The sequence below is a fragment of the Urocitellus parryii genome, chromosome 7 (assembly GCF_045843805.1).
Source record: "Urocitellus parryii isolate mUroPar1 chromosome 7, mUroPar1.hap1, whole genome shotgun sequence".
Lineage (NCBI taxonomy): Eukaryota > Metazoa > Chordata > Mammalia > Rodentia > Sciuridae > Urocitellus > Urocitellus parryii.
Window position 1 is genome coordinate 32,934,572 of NC_135537.1, and position 24,571 is coordinate 32,959,142.

The 24,571-nt window shown below is 43.9% G+C and overlaps 1 protein-coding gene across 1 annotated transcript; it reads right to left on the bottom strand.

Moving 5' to 3' along the window:
* Positions 1–1,477: 1,477 nt before the first annotated feature.
* On the bottom strand, positions 1,478–17,263 carry Dcstamp (dendrocyte expressed seven transmembrane protein). The gene is made up of 4 exons (XM_026384565.2): positions 17,187–17,263; positions 7,145–8,186; positions 2,496–2,804; positions 1,478–1,564 (listed from the first exon to the last, which is right to left on the bottom strand). The coding sequence occupies exons 1-4, from the start codon at positions 17,261–17,263 to the stop codon at positions 1,478–1,480; spliced, it is 1,515 nt and encodes a 504-aa protein (XP_026240350.2).
* Between the last annotated feature and the right edge of the window lie 7,308 nt (positions 17,264–24,571).

The following is a 24,571-nucleotide window of genomic DNA, read 5'->3' on the forward strand; positions in this document are numbered from 1 at the left end:
TCAAAACTACTGTAAGATTTCATCTCACACTCATCAGAATGGCAGGTTTCAAGGATACAGACAATAATAAATGTTGGCGAGGATGTGGGGGAAAAGGCACACTCATACATTGCTGGAGGGACTACAAATTGGTGAAACCAATCTGGAAGCAGTATGGAGATTCCTTAAAAAACTTGGAATGAAACCATCATTTGATCCAGCTATCCCACTCCTTGGTCTATACCCCAAATCAGCATACTACAGGGACACACCACATCAATGTTTTTAGCAACCTAATTCACAATAGCTAAACTGTGGAACCAACCTAGATGCCCTTCAATAGATGAATGGATAAAGAAACTGTAGTGTATATACACAATGGAATATTACTCAGCATTAAAACAGAATAAAATCATGGCATTTGCAGATAAATGGATGGAGTTGGAGAATATCATGCTCAGTGAAGTAAGCCATGATAAGTGGATGCTGTTCCAAAATGGGGAGGCTGGAGGCAGAAGAAAAATGGAGGAACTTTCATTGGGCAAAGGGGTGGGAGGGTGGGGAGGGTGCATGGGGGCAGGAAAGATGGTGGAATGAGATGGACATCATTACCCTAGATACTTGTAAGACTGCACATAGAGTGGGATGCTACATCATGTAAAGCCAGAGAAATGAAAAATTGCGCTGCAATTGGGTACAAAGAATCAAAATTCATTTTGCTGTCATATATACCTAATTGAAATTTAAAAAAAAATCCCCATTCTGATTCTTTAGAAATAATAGAATCGATATTCAAGGAATTTTGTCTCCCTTTTAGGTATTTTGAGATAGCTAGAGATGAAGAGGTGCATTATAATAAGTACATCATGTGATTTTGATACACATGGTCCCTAGGCCACCCTGTCATTGTTCTCAGGCTGGAGGATTTGCTAGAAGGGATAACAAAAGATATGGAAGCAATCAAGGTGCAGGAGAGAAGGTGTTGATAAGAAGACAGTGGGAGCTGCTGGAAATGGGTTTTGGAAAGAGGGTTTGAATAGGAGCCTGGGGGAGAGAGACAATTGTGAGGTAGGGAATAGTGTGAAAGATATTAATAAAGGCAGAAAAGGCACAAGAGATATTTTGCAGACTTTATGCGTGTATGTTCTCCTTGGCATTTGCTAGTAAGAATTCAGTACAGATTTCCATTGTTTTATTTCCCATTCTTTTTCTTTGACTGGTACTGTATGCTGAAGTTCATCACCAATGGGCCTGGGTATAGTCCTGTGGTGACTTCCAGATCATGTACTTTGTATGGAAGACAGACCCAAACCATTTGCCTGGTGCCTCTTGACCTAAAGATAACAAATCATTTGGAGGAATAACCAGGTGATGTAAGGTGACCCTGCAAAACCCAAACCTCTCTGTGGCCTTGTGGCATAGCCCTCCAGTAGTGGGCATAAACAGTGACCACCAAAGGTAGACCTGAGAAGAACGATGCATGCACATGGCTCAAGAGCTATTCAGACTCCTGTGGATTGTCTTCGGCCTCAATGTCTGTGTGTTTCTTCCTAATCATTTTCAGGACTGGAAGCCAGAAATGAACCTGAAAAGTGGATAAATGAACACTGGACTCATTTCAAATGCCTCTTACATAAATTTTTCATCATGGTGTTAGTGGTATTGAAAGGGACATGAAATCTTATCCTTTTGGTATTTTTTTGGTCTGTCATTGTCTATGAACTATTTTCCAAATCTTTAAGTTGTAGATGGCTGATAACAAGGATGCACAGGATTCATGACCATGACATGCACATGAACTTCACCCTGCAAAGGACAATTGATTCTTCCAGTGTCCACCCAGACAGAGGAGCCAGGCAACTATGAAGCAAATTTATTTTGGTATACTTGATAACCTGTATATGTGTCTGTGTGTTTTGAATTATTCTTTAAATGATTTCTCCTCATTAATAAATAAGTTAAATAAAATCTTTGACGTGTGCATATGGGAGCCATGGTGATACACACACACACACACACACACACACATATGTATGTATGTATGTACATATGTCCATTATATAATAAAAACCATAGACAAATAGATGGATGGATGGATAGATAGATAACACTGTAGGATGAACAAATTCTTTGAAATTGACAAAGTTTTAGATATCCTTCCATGTTTTCTCTTTATTCTTGGCCCAGGAAAGTATTGGGTATTATTGGATATTGTTATTCAATATCCAATACAGAGAAGACCTTCCCAAATAGCCTCTTTACAATATGGCTTAACATACTTAATTGAAACCAATATTTTGAAGGATGTCTTGTAGACTTCTCTGGACCAGCATTCAGATCACAATGCTGAGCCACAGCCAAGCAATTTTGTCACTCTGCCCCCACCTCAAAATCCTCTCTACTGTTGGGATATGAGTCTAATATGAAGTCAAAGAGAGCTTTGAAATCCTCTTTCCATTTGCTTTTCAAGCTTACCATTCACTTAATTAGAGGTTAACCCCCCATCTTGGCCTCACCTTTTTAAAGTACAGACTCAGTTTCCTTTTGAACTCTTCTGGTGGCTGCTTTGATCTTTTTCTAAGTAGCTTTGCATGTAGGTACTGAATGCGCTCCCTCTCCACGTTGGGGTAGAAGGATGTGGACACCAGGATCTTAAGTTGCATCAGAATGGAGGACAACAGTCCCAGCATCATTAATATCACCAGAATAATACTGAGAGGAACCCAAGTCCTAGACAGAAGGAGCTTAGGTTTAGGGATGCAGCTGGGTTCAAAAACAGATATATTAAAGGAAGAATCATGGATGAGGTCTCGAGTTCCTTGTTTCTAAAATGAAAGAATAAAATAATTAATATCCATGCCATTTTTCTACCCAGTCTTTATCTTTCTCAATATTTCCTGGTAGCACATAGCATTTATCTTCAATCTGCAGGGAGCTTTGGTTAAAAGAACTCTCACATCTTGTTTTTTTTTTTTTTTTTTTTTTTTTGCTGTGTTTGGAACAAAGGAGAAGGGATGAGTTGTCTGTAACTATGGAAGTGATTTCCAAAGCAGGTTTGCAGAAGCACTGGTTTTCTTGAGATAGGTGTATCAGAAAAGTATTCCATAGCTTCTTGGAGAGTCACTGTTGAAGGCTTTAAGAAGATGGAGAAATCTGTTTAAGGTTACACTAACAAATCTGGCCACATCCACATTTTCATGGGATACATGTTTCTCCACTTTGGGCACATGAGCTAATGTGAGATGGGGGAGCTGGCTCAACTGGGGGAGAGGATCGCTTGGGGACACAGCCCCTTATGACCCAGAGAACATCCTCCTAGTCATGACAAACTCCACTTCAGCAGATGACAAGTTCACAAAGATGATGAGACACTAAATCATGCTCTAAATCAATCTTCTGAAGCTTTGGGGGATCCCTCTTATTCATTGTGTGATATCCCATTTTAGGTTGATGTGTTGACCCTCACTGAAGGAGACTAAAATCTTGTTGGAGGAGATCTTTCAAATAGGGCATTTTCGCATGTCTCCCAATTACTCAGGAGGGGTGCATTTCTTCATGTTTGAAGGCAAGAGAACAAAAAAATTGCCCTCAGCAGACTGATACAGAGGGCAAGAGATGACATTGAACTACCTAGCCCAGCCACCAGCAGAAGTGTGTGCTGACTCAGCTCTTTCTTTCCCCTGACCTGAGAAAGTCATTTAATCTCTCAGTGGATTTGTTTTCTAATTTGGCAAAGCAGGAATTAATGGACCAGATCCTGCCCATGAACAAACTACTCCCAGTGTAAATTAAACACCTTGGGGATGGAGCATTAACCTTACTGACTGGTGTACTTAGTAAGTTATTATCACCCTCGTGCCACAGAGTCCTGGGCCCAGGAAGAAGTAGATGAAGTCTCAAAAAAAAAAATCCAGAAAATATCATGCAGCTTGGATCTGCCCCAGGGCCTATAAAGAATGTGGAAATGCCAAACCTGGAACCTCTATACAAATTCAAACCTGCGCCTACGCAATGAAAAACATTTGTGTTGCTTCTCCTCTTATTAAAAAGACAGTCAGTCTACAATTAAATAGAGATTTCAGTCCCCAGAGCAAAGGCATGCAGTCTTTTTAATACTATTGAAGAAACAAACCCATCGACTGAGGCAGTGATGAGCAATCCCCCACAATGAGAAAGCAGTGGGGGTTCGGTCTGGGAAGAAGTTATTTAGTCTAGAAATCCAACTGGGGGTTTTGCAGTTGGGAGTCAGGGCTTCAAAACGATCGAGTCAACATTTTTGTATGGGGTTGGTTGAGGGTAACGTGCAAGACAAATTCAGTCTTTCCAAATGCCAAGCAACATACTAAATGGTACCCCAATGATTTAAAATGTGTTTCCTTCTCTTAGGTGAACAACCTGCTGGGATAGCATTGAGTCATGGGTGGAGAGCAGGCCCACCATCTTGCAAGGTTAAGGCAGTAGAGCACAAGGTTACAGGTCAGCAAGTAGGGACTACAGCTATTTTTATTTGCAATGCCCACCCATACAGCTCGGTCAACTTGGATCATTTCCCAACTTCTTTATTTAAAACATTTATCTAAAATTGTATGAAAGTAGGGAGAAATATGGGCAAAAACTTGAACCGAGGTTTCTCTTCCAGCTTGACTTCTCTGTTGCAAACCTATAGCCACAGACAAGGTGCAGAGGCTCCAAGGGCATCTTGGGATAAGGCCAGTCATGCAGAAGCTGGCGGTGACAGTCTCCCAGGCACAGAGGGAGAGAGCTGGAGGGGCACTCCCAGGCAGCCTCCTTCCCACATTGGTTCCAGTGCCCAGCACCCTGCTGCTGTTAGGTGTATACATGGCGGCCACCCCCATTGGGATACCACCCTCATAATATGGCCATCACAGCCTGGACATGGCCACATCCCCAGTACCCAGCAGTGCCCAAGATGAATGTGTCAGCATATTGTCATTAGAAAGCTTCTGTGCTTTTAGGGCAAGTCAGAACTTGTGTTGTCCTCCTCTGTCTAAACCAGTGGGGAATTCACAAAACAGGAATGGGTATTGGGTATTAGCAGAGAGAGAAATAAATGAAGGGGATCGAGAGACAGGGAGAATCAAGAGGGGAAGACAAGAAAGGATAATACAAAGGAGAATGGCAGGAAGAGAGGCCTTCTTATTGGCCACCCCCCACACCCAAGATCAAGGACTGTGAGATTCTTGTTTGGCTTTCATTTGAAACGCTACTTCCATTATACACCCTGCTCCAAATATCTAGAGCAACAGGGTGCCTGGTAATTAACTGAATTCTTCAGGGAAAGCAGAGAGCTCAGAGTAATCAACTCCAAGAAGCAGCCCAGGATTAGGAGGGCAGGAGCCAGGGGATCTGGATCTGCTGAACCAAAAGGGAAGGAGGAGGAAAAATGTGGATGCAGCAGGAGGATCTGAGACCCTGGGAGAGAGAGAGAGAAGGGGAGGGTGGGGTTTCAGAGGATGGTTTACCAGCAGCCTGGCCGTCATTTCCTCCTCTGTGATTTTCCCAGCAGCTGGTACATGGTGACTGCTGCTGGTGAGTGCACAGCCCCGGAAGTGCACTTGACCCCAACATGCATCACAACTGTGTGCGCGCACCAACATGCCGTACCTGGTTCTGTGCTACAATTTCTGGGGTTAAAAAACTAAATAAGGCAAATGTCTGACAATTCCCAGACCCTCTGAAATGTCAACATAATTACAGATTTCCACAGGGAAGATGGAAAAGATAAAAGATGAGATGCACAAAACCCTCAGTCTTCTCTGTTGACACATGGCTGCTGGGAGGAGGGAGAAAGCCAGATTCCTCAAAATGCAGGGGGCACCAGCTCAGAAATGACATTGTCTTGCCTAATTATGGGTTTTCCTATAATAGGGGAAGTCAGAACTTGCTGTTGTCCTCCTCTGTCTAAACCAGTGGGAATTCACAAAATAGGAATGGGTATTGGGTATTAGCAGAGAAATAAATGACGGCTATTAGAACTTAGATATCTGGCTCTGTTCTTCCGGGCGATGGGTTTAAAACAGCAGTTCTCCATCTTGGAGACACATTAGTCTTATTCCAGGAGGTTTTAAAAATTCTTACCCCAGTCCAAGTACAGGAGATTCCGTGGGGTTTCTGGAGAGGAGTTTTGGGTGTGTTCACTTGCTTGCTTATTCAGTTCCACAATGACACACCTCTGCTAAGGTCTAAGGTCAAGGACTGCTTGTCTAGAAGGTTTTACATTTTAGCACCTAAGCCAGAGTTTCCCAAAATGTGGTCCAGGGCACTAGGTACCAGCCACGTTACTGGGTCATTTGGAAGCCCTTTATCAGCAGTCATCTTTTTAAACATTCCACTGATGCACTGAGATCAGTGTTTGATAAGGACTCAGGATGCATAAGAAGTCAGGCCCTAAGAGTAAGAAATCAGGCCCTAAATCCTGGACTCAGGTTTGTGCCAGATGCAGCTTGAGAATCAACTTTAGGTTCAACATCAGAGATATCTATTCCCACATTTCATTGTATATGGAGTATAGGAGGCTGAAAAATGGTTCCCTCATGTCCTCCATAAGATCCTAGTCCCTGGAACCTATGGCACTTCACTTGGCATAAAGGGCTTCACCAGAGGAGATTAAGTTAGAGATCTTGAGATGTAAAAATTATCCTGTCATCCCAGTGAGCCCTCATGAGACCCTGAGAGAGCAGAGAAAGATTTTCTATAAGGTGATGTGAAGACAGAGACAGAGATGGGAGCTAGGCCACCACAAGTCAAGGAATGCCACCAGCCACCAGAAGCTAAAGAGGCAAAGAGTGCATTCTTTCCTAACACCTGAAAAGAACATGTCCCTGCCAACCACATCTCAATTTTATCCCAGCAAAACTGAATTCAGATTTCTCACTCCTATGGCTATAAAAAAAATACATTTCTACCGTTTAAGTCACCTAGTTAGAAATCATTTGTTATAGCAGCCAGAGAACACTAAAACAGACTCACTCTAACATTAGTACTTCAATTTAATCTACACTTGTTGGGTTTCTTCTATGGGCCAGGCACTGTGTTAGACACCAGGGATCCAAAGGTGAATAAAATATTTCCCTGTCTTGGAAGGTTCCAGATCTTTTGCAAGACTGACCCAGCAAGAAGCTGTGACATACCTGGGAGCTCCTACCTCTTTGTGCAGTTTCAAGTGAACTTCAAGTCTCGTCAAGCTTTGGAATTGTTTGCTCACGGAGAAAATGAGCCGATACAGCAGATAATCTGCAGCTGTGAACAGCACCCAGATGGAGAGATGGGTAAGTATGGGGAGGAAAAACAGCCCCAGGTTTTTCCTCTCTTTAGGAGTCAGCCGGAAAGATGGGATGACCACATACTTCTTCCTCTCCCTCTTATTCAGTGGGAGGACACAGGGCCTCTGTTGATGCCTCTCCTTTTCATCAAACTGAACAAATTGTCTGGTGATGTAGATGTTTTCAAACTTACAACCCCAGGGGCCCAAAAATCGTTTCATAAAGAGGCCAGTGCTGAGAAGAACAAGAAAAAGCCCAGCGAAGGCGAGCAGCTTCTGCCCTAGGGAGGAAAACACCTCCATCATGGTGGTCACAGGGTGTAAGACACTCAGGACTTCTCCTTTGGTGTTGTTTAGCTGTGCCTCCAGGACATGTCTGGGACTGAAAAGAGAGACCACCAGGGTCTGATTCCACGAAACGAGGTCATCAAATACATTCAGTGGAGTGGCAAGGCCATAAATCCACTGAATGGCTTCAATGTATTTTTTCAGAAGTGGAAAATGTACGGAAAAGCTCTTTGCCCTGAGGTTGCAAGTCATACTGTCCAGGAAACATTTAAAGTTGTGAAAAATATTTTCCACGTGGCCAAAGATCACTATGCCCGTGCCAGCTGCAATCAGAGCGTTCCTGCCTTCGCGCAGGCCACACGAGAGAAAGACCAGAAGAATGAAACAGCGCGCGTGCCTGGAGCAGCCCAAGAGAACACACATGACCATCCAGGAGGTGGCGAAGGCCACCACTGATGGCAGAAACCAGTAGAAGGCCACAGAGAGGAGGCTCGCTGAAATGAAGGCCACAAAACAGCACACTCCCAAGTGCTGGAGAAAGTCCACCCATCCAGGACCTCTCGGAAACACGTACATCCTCCAAAGACTTAGGAAGACATCCATGCTCGAGGTCCACATGCCCGTGATCCCTGTGTCCCTAGGAATGAAAAAGAAACCAAGATCAGAAGATACTTAAGATCCAGGAGGTGGATGGATGCAGAACATGGTGGTGATTCTTCACCCCTCCCTCTTTCCACCCCTTGCAATGAGACCTCACAGCTTTTTCCACCAAGAGGTGAGAGAAAGAGAATCCATCAAGAAGTGGACTCTGTTACTCCATTCCTTGAAGCTTAGCAGGACTTGTGACTGCTTTGGCCAGGAGAACGTGGCAGCAGGGGCGGTGTGCCAGTCCCTAGCCCATGTCCTGCTCCTGCATACTCTCTGAGTACAGGCCAGCTGTACTCAGTCTCCTATGGCCACACAACAAATTACCATGAACTCGGTGTTTCAAAGAAACATCTACTTATCTTCTTACAGCTCCAGAGGTCCACTGAACTGTGCTCCCACTGGAGGCTCTGGGGAGAATGTGTTTCCTTGCCTTTCTGGCTTCTAGAGTCTTCCTACATTCCCTTCTTCCATCTCAAAGCTAGCAAGGCTGCATCTTCCCTCCTCTGTGACCTCTGTTTCCTTCCTCTGATCCTTCTGCTTCCCTCTTATAAAGACCCTTGTAATTACATGGGGACGCCCAGATAATCCAGGATAATACCCCATCTCAAGATCATTGACTTAATCATATCTGCAGAGCCTCTGTTAGCATGTAAGGCAACATGTTCACAGGTTCTGGACATTCAGACATGAATATCTTTGGGGGGGTCATGGTCCAGCTTGTCATACCAGGTTAGACTTCTGGTCAATGAGCCCATTTGACTAGTCAATGCCATCAACTTGGCCAGTGGTCACCCAGCTACCAGCCATGTGAGAGAGGCCAGCCTAGATAGACTAGCCAGCCCCCCTCACCAACCCCACCAACACACCAGCTGGCCATGGACCCATGAGAAAGAGTAAGTGCTGTTTTATTTTAAACCACTGAAATCTGTTCTGGTCTGTTAGGCTGTAATTGTTAATTGATAAAGGCAACAGTACTGTATCATGGGCCTAATAGTTGAAACAAACAGTAGGCTGATGGATAGGCGGAAGTCTCACTGAACTGCATTATGTAAGAGTACTCTTTAATAGTCATCTATTTTCTTGTTCTGTAATTTTACAGACCAGAAAGCATACCAAGGGCATCCAAACTTCAATGTGGAGTTGGACTGAGGCCATTATACCTCTGCTCTGTAACCATTGCTTCTTCCTCCTCTGCCCCTACCTTCAGTGTACAGTTGTCTCCTGAGAGTCTTACAAGGAAAGGAAGGATATTTTTGTCTCTAGAATTAATCATCTTTTCCTTTTTTCCAGACATAGGATAATTAAAATAAAGATGCTCTAATGCTGCTACCACCCTGTTAGTCATGCATATTTAGGTCTATGATGTACTCAAAGAGGCTACGATTCATATGGAATATTATAAAATAAATTTGAGATTTGTCTTTCTTAATTGACATGAAAATATCTAACAAGCATGGTATCATATGCTTAGGATTTTAATGAGGACACTGATCAATTTTAAACACTGTCAAATACTTTCCTTCTCTCATAAATATAATGGAGCTGGATTTATGGAGTCGGTTAACTGCTATAGAACCAGTGAGTTCCACTCATCGTGTGAGATATGTGTAGGGTGCTGATAGAAGCATGAACTGGGCCACCAGAGGTGAAAAAATTATTGTCTTTCTGTGTTCAGACTGAAGAGGGTTAATGAAAGGCAGAAGTAAAAGGAGGGGGAAAGGCACGTCAGGAATAAACATAGGGGAATTTCTCTAGCAAGAGTATAGAGGGCATGGATCTTTGGGCACAAATTCTGAATGCAAATGCTCAGAGCAGACAAGAGACATGGGGAGAATCTGAGTTTTGAAGAAGGGTCATTACCACATAAAACTGGCCTTGGCAGAGATCAGAATTGTACACATGAGGATGTTCCTACTCCATCAGGAGGAAAGGAAATTAGAATAAAGATCAGAGGGGGAACTGCAAAAGACCATAGTTCTTTTCCCCTGCAAACTTACTTTCTTTCTGAATCAGGTTGGATGGAAGGTTGGCCGTGGCTACATGCACAGTGGCCAGTGAAGACAGAGACAGCCATCATGGATGGGCCCTGAGCTCCTGAACCCAGCATTGCTGACCCTACCCAACTTCATTATGTGAATAGGAGGGCTTGGTGGATGGGTGGGCAGTGGGTAGAGGACCCAGCAATAGAGCAAGTGAAGAGCTGCTACCTCTCCTCTGTCCCCATGCATTTTCTTTGCCATTACTTTGATTTTGACCCCAAACCATCATTTGACTAACTGATACACTCATAAGCATTCTTTGCCCTTTATGTTTTAGGCATTTTCCATAAAGTATCCACACTCCCTACCCCAACCCATGGAGAAGGAAGCTCTTCCCATTTTACACAGTGGAACCAAGACTCCATGTGCTTATTGAAATTTACCAGCCATCATGCAGAGTAGATGATACAGCAAGATCCACACCAGGATCCCCTGATTCCCTCCCTCCTGCAAACTGCCTGGATTCCAAGACTCTGACTTAGCTGACAGGACAATCAGCTTGCTGTGTCTGTGCCTGCTAGAAACATGTCACACTTTCTGCCAGGGACTGTTTAAGGGCTGACCCGAATATCACAAACCCATCTCCACTATCTTCAGTGTTTTTTCCTCCTGCATCTAAATAATCGACCATAATCTGTCTTCAATTAGCAGATTCTTCTCTAACCAAATCAGAAATCCCAGCTCTTTTGTTTATTTTTTTTCTAATTTCCTTTATGAGGCGCCATTCTGCTTGCCTCCTGAAATATTAATAATGTATACTGTGGTTCATTTTCCCCTTCTCTTGCCTTCATCCTCATACAATGTGTTCTTCACACTGATATTTTCCTGAAAGTATGAAATGGATTTATGGACACATTAAAATTTTAACATTCTGCAGTAAAATCTAGTATCAATTAAATAAGATCTATGACTGCAATTTTGTCCTGTAAGAGGCACATATTTGCTCAACAAGCTACAGATCTAAACTTATCCTCCTGTAATTGTGCTGAAAACAGCATGTCACCCAAAGACAACCAAACCTTTCCACATTGAGAAGACCAGACGCATTTGCTCCTATTTTACAGCTCAAGCCACAGAGCAGAGCTTTGGTCCATGGGCCTGCCCTTCTGTTCCTGTCAGGGGTGGCTTAGATTTCTTCTCCACTGTTCTCTGTTCCTCATTGTCCCCACTTGAATATAAGACCTACGTGCTCCTTCCTGGTGAGGTTTAAGGAGGAAAATTTTAGCACCCTTAATACTCCTTGGGCATAAGGTGTCCCACAGATACAACCCCTTCCTTCTTGCTATTTCTCTGCTGACACAGAAAATTGAGAACTCCCATTCTCTGCCCTTCAGCTGAGCAAAGATGGAATGCCCAAGTTGAAGGGAGGCTTAGATTCAGGGCAGGACTGGACCACCCTCCCAGCCCTGCAGTGCTGCCCCTGGTGCCTTCAGAGGTGGGCTGCCTTCTTTCCTCTCGCTCCTGTGGCAGTGAAGCTATTCTGCTTATCTTTTTGCAAATAACTTCAATTCCTTTCTTTCCAACAAATCACTGAATCTAACTTTTGACAAGCTACCTGCTTGGTTCTTTCTCAAAGATTTTGTCAAGCATGGACACTGATTCTTAAATTTTAATTGAGAGCTGGAGGGAATTGTATAGATCAGGGCTGCTCAGATGTGAGCTTGTCATCCCTGGGGGACTCTTGTGAAAATGCAGGTCTTGATTCAGAAGGTCTAAGGTGCATCTGAAGTTTTGCAATCTAACAAGTTCCAGCTGACACTGACATGGCTCATCTCATGACCAGACCTCAGGTAGCAAATTCTAGAATCAGTGCTGAGAGAACTTTCTGTGATAATCGACATGTTGTATATCTGAACTGTCAACACAGGGACACTAGCTGCCTGTGAGTACTAAGCACTTGGAATAGGGCTAGTGCCAAGGAATAGAATTTTGAATTGAATTGAAATTGAAATAAGTGATTAGTGAATATCTACATATTGGATATCATGGTTCCAGGTGAATGATACCTAACCAGATGATTTTCACAGCAGAGGAAATGAAAATGTAGAGAGAGGAGGGACCCACCAAAGCCATCCTGGCATTTGGCAAAGCCTGAAGTAAGAGCCCAGTTCACCACAAATCAACACTTTTCCCATCACATCAACATCTCTTCACATCAATAACTCATGAAAAGGACTTTTCACTATCCTTTCTAAAATCCTAACTAGGGTCCCTGAGTAATGGGATTGAATGTTCCCACATACCTATCAGTCTGCTAGATTAGCCGTAAAAATACCTTAGGCTCTGTGGCTTAAAGAGCAGACAAATATTTCTCACTGTTCTGAAGGCTGCAAATCCCATACCAAAGTCCTGTGGGGTCAGGTTCTGGTGAGGGCTCTCTTCCTGGTTCACTGATGGCCACCTTCTCTCTGTGTCCTCACATGGCATAGAGAGGAGGGTGAGCTCTCTGGTACCTCTCCTCCTCCTCCTCCTCCTCCTCCTCCTCCTCCTCCTCCTCCTCCTCCTCCTTCTCTTCCATACCCTTCTTTCTTTCATACTGTATTATCCTTAAGTATACCGACCTTTCCAATATGTCACCCAGAGATCATTTCAGCCTCAGCTCTATTTGGCCACAAGTCTTTTCTTTTAAGCAATAACAGAGCAGTTATAAGGACACTAATCCTATTGGATAAGGGCTCCACCCATATGACCTCCTATAATCTTCATCGCTTCCTTGGAAACCCCATTTCCAAATGCAGCCACGCGGGTTAAGACATAAACATAGATTTGTGGTAGATGGGGAAACAAACATTCAGTCCATAACAATACCCAATTTGTCTCCAGGCACCAGAAGGTACATAAAGAAGTGGACAAACCATAACTTTGGTCTCTGTCTGAGACTTAGTAACTTAACAGACACACTACTACTAATAGATAGCAGTTATGAGTTTGTTACCACAAACTAGCATTTGATATACAAGATTTCCATGAATCTTATATTTTTGTGTCTACATCTTTTTTAGATGGTAAACTGAAGCTCAGAGAGGTAAAATACTTGACTAAGGTCAGTGGAAGAACCAGGATTCTAATCCATGACACTGAGGGATCCAATGGCGAGCTCTCTGCCCTCTTCAACACGATCTTTGAAGGTCTTCTAATTTTAGGTGAAATATGTTCCCAGGTTCCCATCCACTCGTGTGGGCTAAAATGCAGACAGGGTGTGGGAAGAGCTTGCCCTGCACTGTCAACACATCCGGTGTCCTCCCCCTCCTGCCAGCACAGCCCAACTGAGTCTTCACAGCCAACTCAGAGTCCTTTCCCAGGCAGACACTCTGCTCAGCTGCATGAAGCCACTCATGAATTCCCATGTTTTACTTAGAGATGGCGACAGCCAGCATTAGGCTCACCCTTGCCCAGCTCTTAAACCAGGGCTCCCTGGACTCAGGCCCATCATGGTCTGAGGTCTTACCGAGAGGCCCTGCTCCCAACCAATCCTGGGATAGGGGGAGAGAGGTGCATTGTGTCAAGGTCCCTCCTTCTCTATTGAGCTGGGTCAGGGTGGACTCTCTTCCTGACCTGGCAGACATGGGCAGGGCAGGCAGCCCCAAGACTTCCAATGCCTGCAGGGTCAGACAGGCATGGTTGAGAGTGAAGAAAAAAATAAGGAGACACAGATACTCTGGGGTGTGAAACCATGGGCAGTAGATATCTGGGGTGTTGAAGGGACCATGACCCCTATTTAAGTTGTAGGGGAAATAATCCCCAAACCAGCAGGCTTTTTTTTTCAAGATTATATATAAACTCCGTGTGGCCAGATTTTCTGATTATTTTCAAGTCAGAAATCTGATTTCTGAGCTGGGGTTATAGCTCAGTAGTAGAGCAAGTGCTTAGCATGTACTAGACCCTGGTTTTGATCTCCAACCCTGGGGGGAGAAAAAAATCTAGATTTCTTTGGGTGATATCTCTTGAATAAAGAAAAAAGAAAGAAAAGAGTTTGATTCAACTTGTTTGGAAGCACTCTGGCTGATTTTGACCATAGCTGTGAGTTTGCAGCCTTTGAGCTTCAGTGATAGTCACTTTGCTCCCTCTTCCTGTCTCCCCCTCCTCACCTTAATCTCTCCCCCAACCACTTCCCAGAATTACCTTTCTACCCTCTTATCCTTTGTGATGTTTTCAAATCATGCTATAAGCCAATTTCTAGTCTCACATATAAAGGGCTTTCTCTATGACTTGGGCATGTTTATTTTTGCTCAAAGATCTCTAACTCCATTTTATTCTCCTCTCTGTTCTGGTGCTTACTGGATTCCCCTCTCACCTTCTACATTGTTTCTTTCAGCAGCTTCTAAAAGGCTGCCTGATCCTTTTAACCTGTCATTTCTCTTTATTTTGCTTCCATTATCAATAATGTTTAGTGCCTGAATTCACAGCCTCGTCTCCCCAGCACAGAAAGCCTGCTCCTTGCTTTTACCAACAGCAATTTCCCAGTAGTAATTACCACTTCCTTGCTTTCATCCCTCACCTACAGTTTGCATCACATCGCAGGCAGAAAGGCCTTAGCTGGAGGCCTTAGCTGGAGTCCACAGCAACGTGTCACTGGAGCCCCATCTCTCTTTTACAGGGTCAAAGCAATTTTCTAGTGGTGGGGTGGGAGGAACCCGAGAAGGACAGAGTTGGGGTAAGAAGCCCAGCCCAAGCCCAGAGCCCTGCAGAGCAGTGCGGTCTTTGTATCCAACCTGAGCCCATGTGCACCTGCTTTTATGCAGAGCTGAGCTGTTGCCATGGGAAACAGAAGCCACCAGGCTTCTCCGTCAGCCCTGCACATGCTAGCTGGCAAACCTCACAGTAGTGCATGCACTGCCTTGGTTTTGTCCAGGTGGAAATAAATGTCAGTGGTAACATGAGGGCTGGCATGGAAAAGGGGCTCCAATTCCTGATCCCCAAGGCCCCCACCTCGTTGGTGAATCAGGGAGACCTCCATTCCTGAGCAGTCTTTTTCTTTTTTGTTTTCTTTTTTTGTGCTGAGGATTGAACTCAGGGCCTCACACATGGAAGACCAGTGCCCTGCCACTGAGCTTCAGCCCCAGCTCCTGAGCACAGTCTTTTGAGCACAGATTAACCCTCAAGGTAGAGATGAATGTGTCCTAGGTCCATAAACAAAACCCGGGCAGTAGCCACAACAAACGGAGCCATGAAATAATAATGAGAGCCTCTAAATGAGAGGCCCTCACTTTCTAGATGGGGGGAATACTGCAGATGCACATCATCAATGCAGCTTCAGACTTGTCAAACAGAAACCAGCAGGCTGCTGTGTGGCCCTCCTGCTGGGAAAGACCTGGAGCCCCAGGCCACAGGAGGTGCCGTCTTGCCCACTTACAAAACACCAGCCTCATCTGACATCTTGCAATTTCCAGCTCATGTGTCCCTGCTCCCACGCAGAAGACAAAGGCTGATGCTCACCAAGCCTGCTTACAGTCTGCAGACACCCTGGGGGGAAATAAACCAGAAGGACAGTTCTTCTATCCCTCCTGAGCTCCTCTAAATGGCTCTACTGATCCCTTAAAGGAGGCTTTCAGCCCCTCAGCCTCCTGGCTTCCTCCATAACTTGATGGAAATCTCATTTTAAAGGAAATCCGAATAAAGGGCACGGTAAAATAGGAAGAAGAGTGGGGCAGGGAGACAGGAGGCCTATGGCCTAGACTGCCTCCACTCCAAACAGGTCACTTCACCTCTTGGGACCTCTGCCCAAGAGCTAACTGGGTTCTAAGGTCCCCACAAGCCCCGTCTTCTCTGAAATGAAAGGTGGATCAGAGCCACAGAGTGGGCTCTTGGCATGGATACTTGGCACCCACTTCTGAGAATATCAAAGGTCGGCACCTGTAAGTGAGACAAAAAGAAAAAAAGGAGGGCTGCTTTTCCTTTCTTTCTTTCTTTCTTTCCTTTTTTTTTTTTTTTTTTAAAGCTCTTGCTCTGGTTGGGAACATACTGTTCTCTCAGATGGCCAAAATAGCTGGAGCAGGAGCCGAGGCCTCTGTTTGAAGGGGACTGACTTCCTCATCTCTTTGTTTTAGTCCTTCTTGCCTTGGGAACCTTAGCAAATGCCTTACTCTGTGAAAGCAACATTCACACAAGAAAGGAAAGATTGATGAGGGCTCTGGGTAAACAGAAGAGCATCCATGGAGAGATTCCGTCCCTCACTGCAGGCTGCCAAACCCTGGGGTGCCTGTTAGGGAGGCAGGGCCTTCTGTCCTACCTAGGACAGGGTGCCAACTCCTCCCTAGGCCAGAAGCCTCTGCTCCTAGGGTCGAGTCTGCAAAGCCAGGAGATGGCACAGGGTTCCACACTGCCCTAGCAGGAGGATACCCATGTGCAGTCTCCCAGAGATGAGAATACTCAGATACCAACATTAAAGACTGTCTTTCTGATATGTCTATTCATAGGCAGACTGTGGAGCAGAGGAGGGGTCATAATTGTTTATTCTAATTAACCAATACTTTTTTAAAAAGCAATTTTAGGAAAAAGATTAGTCTGGAACGTTACTTACAGATTTCTCTCAGGTTCTTCTTTGAGTGCAGAAAAAAAAAAAGCCCTTCCCAAGGGCCTGCAAGTCTTAATATAGAGCAGGAAAAAGGAACCAGAAATGAGAAGAGGGTAGTGTCATCATGAATCAATATCTTTATTTCCTCCATAAAGTGACTACGTCATTCAGTATCAACAAGGGGTGAAACTGATGCGAAGGAACTACATGGTGCATTCTGATATTTTTCACAGAATAGAGGTTCCACAAACCAGCTCTGGAAAATAAAGAAATAGTATATTTTCAAGCACAAGGGAAGGAGTTATAAAAACATGGACAGTCTCTCTTCCTCTTTCCTCTTTTCTCCTAATGTGTAATTCCTAACTCTACTCTAGAAAGGCAGTTGGTAAGCAAGAGCCCTCCCCTGCTCCCATCTACAGCTGAAGGGCAGGTTCACCAAGAAGCCACCTCTGCACCCATGACCAAGTCAGGGCTGATAATGGTGTCACGCCGTGTCACGCCGTGCAGCCACATGGAGACTTCCCATCTTAGAAATTTAACTTCCAAGTTGAAAGGACGGTATTTTATACTTTTAGGGAATTAGCAAAGCCTCAGAACCTTTCTACAACATTATTATTTATCTTTTCATGGAGACCCATAATATGTCTACGAAAGCTTTTATCTCAAAATTCATGATTCCTAGTGAGCTGCAAATATCCCTGGGAAGGAGGTTGTCTTAAATATCATTACTGCCAATTTGTGTTTGATGACTGAGTGAAGGCTAATGGACACTTCAAAAAGCAAGAAATAGTTCCAAAATCTACAAGTTTGACAACTGTACATTGAGATAGTACATAGTCATAATTTACAATCAGTCTTCTGACGGAAGCCTTGACTTCCTCCCCCTCTCAAAATGTTTTTTGTTTATTTCAAACACATGATCCAATATCTTCAACCATACACACAGGTTCTAATCTGGAAAAACATTTTTCCCTCCTCCTCTGAAATTTTTTAATTATCATTCATTTGGATTCAGTTCAATGAAATTCAATTGAACCACATACAGATTGATAAGACGTTTATTGAAACTCTACTCAAGGCTTAGGCACTAGGGGATATAAAACCTAATAAAAATCTAACACCTGATTTTCAAAGGACTCATGATTTACTTGAGGAGAAATGGTGAAAATGAGACAGAGAGAGAGAGAGTAGTGTGGAACTGCTTGGGCAGGGAAAGAATATTTCTAACAGGAGTTTGGGGAATACTTTATGGAGAGGTGAAAACCTTGAAGACTGAACACAATTTAAACAGATCTAAGGAGCAGGAGAGAATTTCCAGCAGATGAGATGCTTATGAAGGTCCAGAAGCAGGAAACTGTATCCCATTCTGGAAGTTTTGGGCTCAACTAGATCTTCAGAGAGTTAGGAGGAGGAGGTAGGAGTCACACCAAAGGGGCCTGGAGTGTGGCCCTCCACCAAAGGTGCTTGGCCTTCCTCATTTGACCTGAGGTCCCCAAAGAGTAATAATCCTATCTTGGCCCTGTCCACATTGGTTTTAGACATATATAGGTTAAAAAAAAAATTTAAGAGTGGATTTGTTTTTCAAGTAATTTTCATTTCATGGAATGTGCTTCTAGTTTTGCTGTTGTTTATTTATTTGCTTTTGGTTTTGGTGCTATGGATGGAACCCAGGGCCTCCTGCACACTAAGCATGTGCTCTACCACCGACTATCCCTGGCTCATGTTTTTTTTTTACTTATACCCATAATAATGATTTTCTTTTACAATAATTTTTAAGTTTAAAATGATGTTGATATTAAGAAAACTCTAAGATAAATAATTGTACAGGTGAGACATTATAATCTCTCACCCAACATCATGGTGAAGATACACAAATGTCGGATGCTTGGGCAACACAACTATAGAGCAATAGATAATGGGGAATTAGAGAATGTGATGAACAAATTCGTATTGTAAAAAGTCAGTGAGCAGCACTGGAGAGGGCGGGAGGAGAATGAACAAAGGGGGCTGTCAATAGGAGGTAAGACCAGTATATTATTAGGGTTCTCAAGACCAACAGAGGAAACAGGGTTGCAGGGTGGGGGGGAGACTATCAGGAGACATCCCAGTCAAAGCCCAGGGAGCATGGCTGCCTGGCATGGGTCACAGAGGCAAGCCTTGGCTCCCAGCGAGGAAAGAGGAGTGGCAGGCGAACACTCCAGGCAGGAAAAGGCCATGAAATTCAGGGTTCGAGTGAGGCATTGGAAAGTCCAGTTGGGCCTGTGGTGTAGGTACCAGGTGTGAAGGATGCAGGCTGCAGAGCCGCAGCCTCTCCCGCCCCTTCCTGTGGAACTGAAGGTAAATCAAGATGTTCTCATCTGAACAAGAAAGACCCAACTCAGTGTCCATGCCTAACTGGGCAACAAGAGAGGAAGGGTGAGGAGTGGGGGAGGGGAGGCATGTGGGATATTGAGGGCAGGAAGAAGAAGAAGGCTCAGGAAATGGCCCTGCCTTTTGGAAGAGCCATGTCGGTAGACAGCTGGAGGCTGCAGTGGGCTGGGAGTGAACCAGAGGCAAGTGGGGGAGGAACCATCCAGGGGTTACTTGGTAGTAGTGTTGGAGATGAAAACAGAGAGGAGGAAAGCAGTGATAGAGATGCAATAAGAGACTAGAGAAAATTCAGCCCATCAGACTCACAAAGGAGAATGAAGAGAGCAGGAGAGATGTTGGTAACTCTTTGAAAGCTGAGGATACTTCCAGACCTTCTGGGGAAGGAAGAGATAGAGCCTTCTGCTTGGAGAGCAGAGTAGACCAGAAGTTCCTGACTCGTGCAGAGCAAATCTACAGCTGGTGCAAGAAGAAAGCATTGGACAAAAGAAACCCTGGTCCTACACAAAAGGGACCACAGTGGAGCCATTGACATGGTTTTGAGAATCCCCAGCAGATCACAAGCTTTTTTGAGGGAGACAAAATGGTCAGTTGAGTTTCAACCTTAGAGACCTATGTAGGGTTAAGGGGCTGGGATGTGGGCAGACGGATGGAATTCAGCTATTGCTGCAAATTTCCTTTCCTGAGCACTGAGTGAACTCAGAGAATGGAAAAGCTAGGCTCAGCTGGGAATTTTACCCTGGTCAGCTCAAATGTTCCTTAATGACTTTGAAAGTCTGCAATTAGTAAGCTGGACTCTTGGACAGTATCTGTCTGCACTCCTCAAATGAATAGCCTCAGAACAGCCATAGTTGAAAGAGCCTGGTACACAGGAACCATCCAGATTCCAACACCAGGGCCTGGTGGCCAGCAGCCAAGTAAAATCAGGCCTGAACTTCCGGGGTGTCTCTGGGATTCTGCCTCAGGTGACCACTGAAATTACCGTATGATCCTAAGCCCACAGTCAGGATCATCTTTTGTTCTTTCTCCTGTCTTCAAGGAATCTCTGCCCTTCAGAGGTCATTTTGGATTCCATGAGTCATAAAACTATAGAGAATACCAGCCTTGTCTCTGACCCCTGCACCACCCAGCTCAGGAATCCTCTGGAAAACCAAGGTAGGGAGAAGATGTTTTGTGAGACGGTATGGCCTGGCATAGACAGGGATTGTCACATTGTTTGTTTGGTAGCTTAGCTTTAACCTGTTAAAATTGTTACAGTATTTCTAGAACAACTTATTTGAGGCCATGCATTTCTTACATTGAATGAAGAATGAGAAGGGCTGGCGATACAGCTCAGTGGTAGAGTCCTTGCCTAGCAAGCATGAGGCCCTGGGTTCTGCCCCCAGGACTGCAAAATAATAATAATAATAATAATAATAATAATAATAATAATAATAGAAAGTGAGGATTCTGTCATGTGAATCAGCTGAGGCCATCTATGACACCTCTGACGGAATATTTAGTCCCCTTCATTCAGAGCCCTCACTGCAGTGGTGCTTTTCTGTGAGTATCAATCTTCACCTTCCCAATGACGGATCCTGACCTTTTCTGCTTTGCCGGTACTGCAGCCTCCAGTGTTTGCACTCCCTCTGTCCGGAAGCTGCTTCCCCGCCTTGACCTTTCTTCCTCCCAGGACATTCTTAGCATCATCTGCTTTTTTCCCCCTGTTCAAGGGCACTCTTCAGGCATCGTTGTGCACCAGGCCTGTGGCGGGTCCCCGGGGTCCCCTGATGAAAGAAGCCTGACTGCTGAAGCTCATGACGGGTAAGGAAGTCCAGATAGGGAGTGTGTTAATCCGCCTTCCATTACTGTAACGAATACTAGTGATAAATCAACTGTGAAGAAAGAAAAGGTTCATTTTGGCCCAGAGTTTGGAGGTTTCAATCCGTGGTTGGTTGGCCTGATACTTTGGGGCCTGTGGGAAGGCAGCACATGGTGGTAGGAGGAAACTGCTCGCCTCATAGTGGCTGGAAAGCAGAGAAAAAGAGGAAGAGACCAGAGTTCCACTCTTCCCATGTCTAAGGACATGACCCCAATAACCCAAGACCTTCCCTGGGCCCCAAGTCTTAGAAGTTTCCACCACCTTCCAGCAGCAACACAGGCTGGGGACAAGGCCCTTCACTTATGGGCTTTTGTGGGACATTGAAGTTCCAAAACAAAGCAGAGGGACAGGAAGTGGTGGAGAAAAGCCTGAAAAAAACAATGGGGAAGGTCTCTGAACTTCTTGGGGACAGAAGTTGGAGTAAGGGAAAGACAGGAGTGAGAGGATGAGGATGCGTTCGCAGTTGGAGCAGGGACATAAGCAAAGGCAGAGAGCCCTGGGAGCATGAGTGCCAGCATGGCCAGGCTAATTCTCACATGCAGCCTTTACCCAAGCATCCCTTGGAGTCAGAGCATGGATATGTGATTGGCTGTGGTCAATGGGACTTGAGGGGACGTCAATGAGGAGCTTGTGGTAGAGCCTTCCTCTCGTAAAAGGCTGCGCCTGGGAAGGAATAGGCTCTGCTTTGCAGGGAGTGCCCTTCTATGATGTCCGAACAGCTGTGGCCACTGTTTCTAACACGAGAAGGATCAGAGTCAAAAGATGGGAACCTGCTGCATTCCCAGTGGCACTTGGCCACTGGACCAACCCTTGATCTCTTCTGCTCCCTGACCCCTGACATGAGACAGTAAACATCCTAACTGTACAGCCACTTTTAAAACACAAACTTGTTTTTGACATCAGTTTTGGGTCTTACAACAAAAGTGAGTAAAGATAGATTCCCCAGAGGCTTCTCATCCGTAAACATGCCTAGCCTCCCCGAGTATGAGCACCTCTCCAGGGGGCACACTCTTACCACTGAGAACACCCACGTCTACAGTTTATGTTAGGGCTCACTCCTGGAGTTGTGCATTCTGTTGGGTGTGGACAAATGTATAATGACATGTATCTACTCTTACAGTATCACACCAAGTAAGTTCCTTGTCCTAAAAGTCCCCTAGCCATCATTAACTATTTTACCATCATTTTGCCTTTTCCAGAATGTTATAATTGAAATCATACAGTATGTGGCTATCAGATGGCTGCTTTTTCTTAGTGATATTTAGGATTCCTCCATGTATTTTCATGGTCAAGCCACTTTGAAATGTCATTCTATTAAGATAATAATTGACATACAACAACCCACACATGTTTAATGTGTTTGATTTCATATGTTTTAACATGTGTGTATACCCATGAAACTGCCGTCCTAATCAAGACCATGAACATAGAACATGTTCGCCACCCCCTGTGGCTCCCAGGGCGCCCTTGTGATCCCCAAGACCTCAGCCTGTCCTCAGCCTACCACTCATCTGCTTTCTGTCACTGTAGATTAGTTTGCATTTTCTAGATGTTATAGATGGAACCATACACTCTATCTTCTGTTTTTCTTTTGGGCTTAGCTCTTTCCATGCACCATAACTGTTTTGAGATTTATCATGCGGTGCTTATATGAAGAGTTCATTTCTTTATATTGAATGTACCTCTATTTGTTTATCCATAAGTCTGTTGATGAATGTCTGAGTAGTTTCCACTTTGGGAGCTAATAAAAATAGAGCTGCTGTGAGCATTTGAATATAAAACTTTGTAGAGACATATGCATTCATTCCTTTTGGAAGTAACTAGCAGTGGACTAATGGATCATGTGGTCAGTATTATGGTTTAGATGTGAGGTGTCCCCCAAAAGCTCATGTGTGAGACAATGCAGGAAAATTTAGAGGTGAGATGATTGGGTTATGAGCGTTTTAACCTAATCAATGCATCAATTCCCTGATAGGGATTAACTGAGTGATGACTGAGGCTGGAGGAAGTGTTGGCTGGGGGTGTGCCTTTGGGGTGTATATTTTATCTTTGTTGAACAGAGCTCTCTCTTTTTGCTTCCTGGTGCCATGTTCCCAGATGCCTTCCTCTCCACCACACACTTCTGCCATGATGTTCTACCTCACCTCAGTCCCCAGGGAATGGAGTCAATCGATAGATTGAGTCCTCTGAAACAGTGAGCCTCAAATAAACTTTTCCTCCTTAAAATTGTTCTCGTTAGGTCTTTTGGTCACAGAAGTGAAAAAGTGTGCATTCAACTTTTTGTGTGTGGCAGTGCTGGGCATTGAACAGAGGACCTCATAAATTCTAGTCAAGCACTCTACCACTGAGCTACATCCCCAATCCCTCAAATTGCAAACCTCCTGCCTCAGCCTCCCAGGTAGCTGAGATTAGAGATATGCGCCACTATGCCAGCTTTCAACTTTTAAGAAATGACCAATAATTTTTAAAGTGGTTGTAGCTTTTTTTATTTTCTCCAGCAAGCAGCGTGGGGGTTCCAGGTGTTCTGTGTCCTCGCCAAGACTTGGTAGTTTTTTAGCCACTCTAATAGGAATATCATTATAATTTTAATTTGTGTCTTCTTGATAATTAATAATGTAGAGCCTCTTATCTGCTTATTTGTCATATATATATATATATATATATATATATATATTTGGTGACCTCAAATTTAATTTGAATCCAACTGCCACAGTAACAGAATTCCATTCTGATAAAATTAGTATCTTCTTTATAAAAATAATAAAGAAAATCATCATTAACTCTACTATTCAAAGTCAATTCACTGTTTATTTTATATATTTAAGATATTATTTCAGTTGGTAATTTACATTTAAGTTTAATTTATAGTTTTTTTTAAAAAACAGACAATTTTTTAAATGCCATCAATCTGTCTTTGAAACCATGCTTAAAAAATTCTACTCCCCACAAGTTTTGAATGTTTGTTTGTTATTGGAGGGAGGCATTCATCTTTAAAAATAGAATCCAATACTTAATAGATTATAAACTAAGAATAATTATAAGCTAAGGATAAACATAAACTAGGCATCTGCATTAGCTTCCTGTTGCTGCTGTAATAAATCATTATAAACAGGGACTTAAAACAGTCCAAATTTGTTGTTTTATAGTTTTGGAGGGGATGAGTTTGAAATGGGGTTTACAGGGCTGCAGGGAAGGTGTCCACGGGGCGGTCTTGGGTTCTTGCCTCTTGCAGGGTCTAGAGGCCACACACATTCCTTGCTAGCATCCCCTCCAAACTCCAAAGCCTACAATTGCATTATGACATCATCTGCTTCTGTAATTATATCTGCTGCTCTGGAAACGATTCTCCTGCCCCCTCTCGTAAGAACCTTCATGATTGCCTTGGGCCCTCCTGAATAAACTGGAATAATCTCCCATTCTCAAAATCCTGAATTTAATTATATATGTATGCCATTTAAAGTAACATATTTAGAATTTCCAGGGATTGGAATGAGGTTTTCTTGGTGGTCCTTTATTCTGTCCACCACAGAATCAAATATAGTTTTTTATCTAAATGGTTCAACATTCAGCCCAACATTATGTGTTAAGTAAGT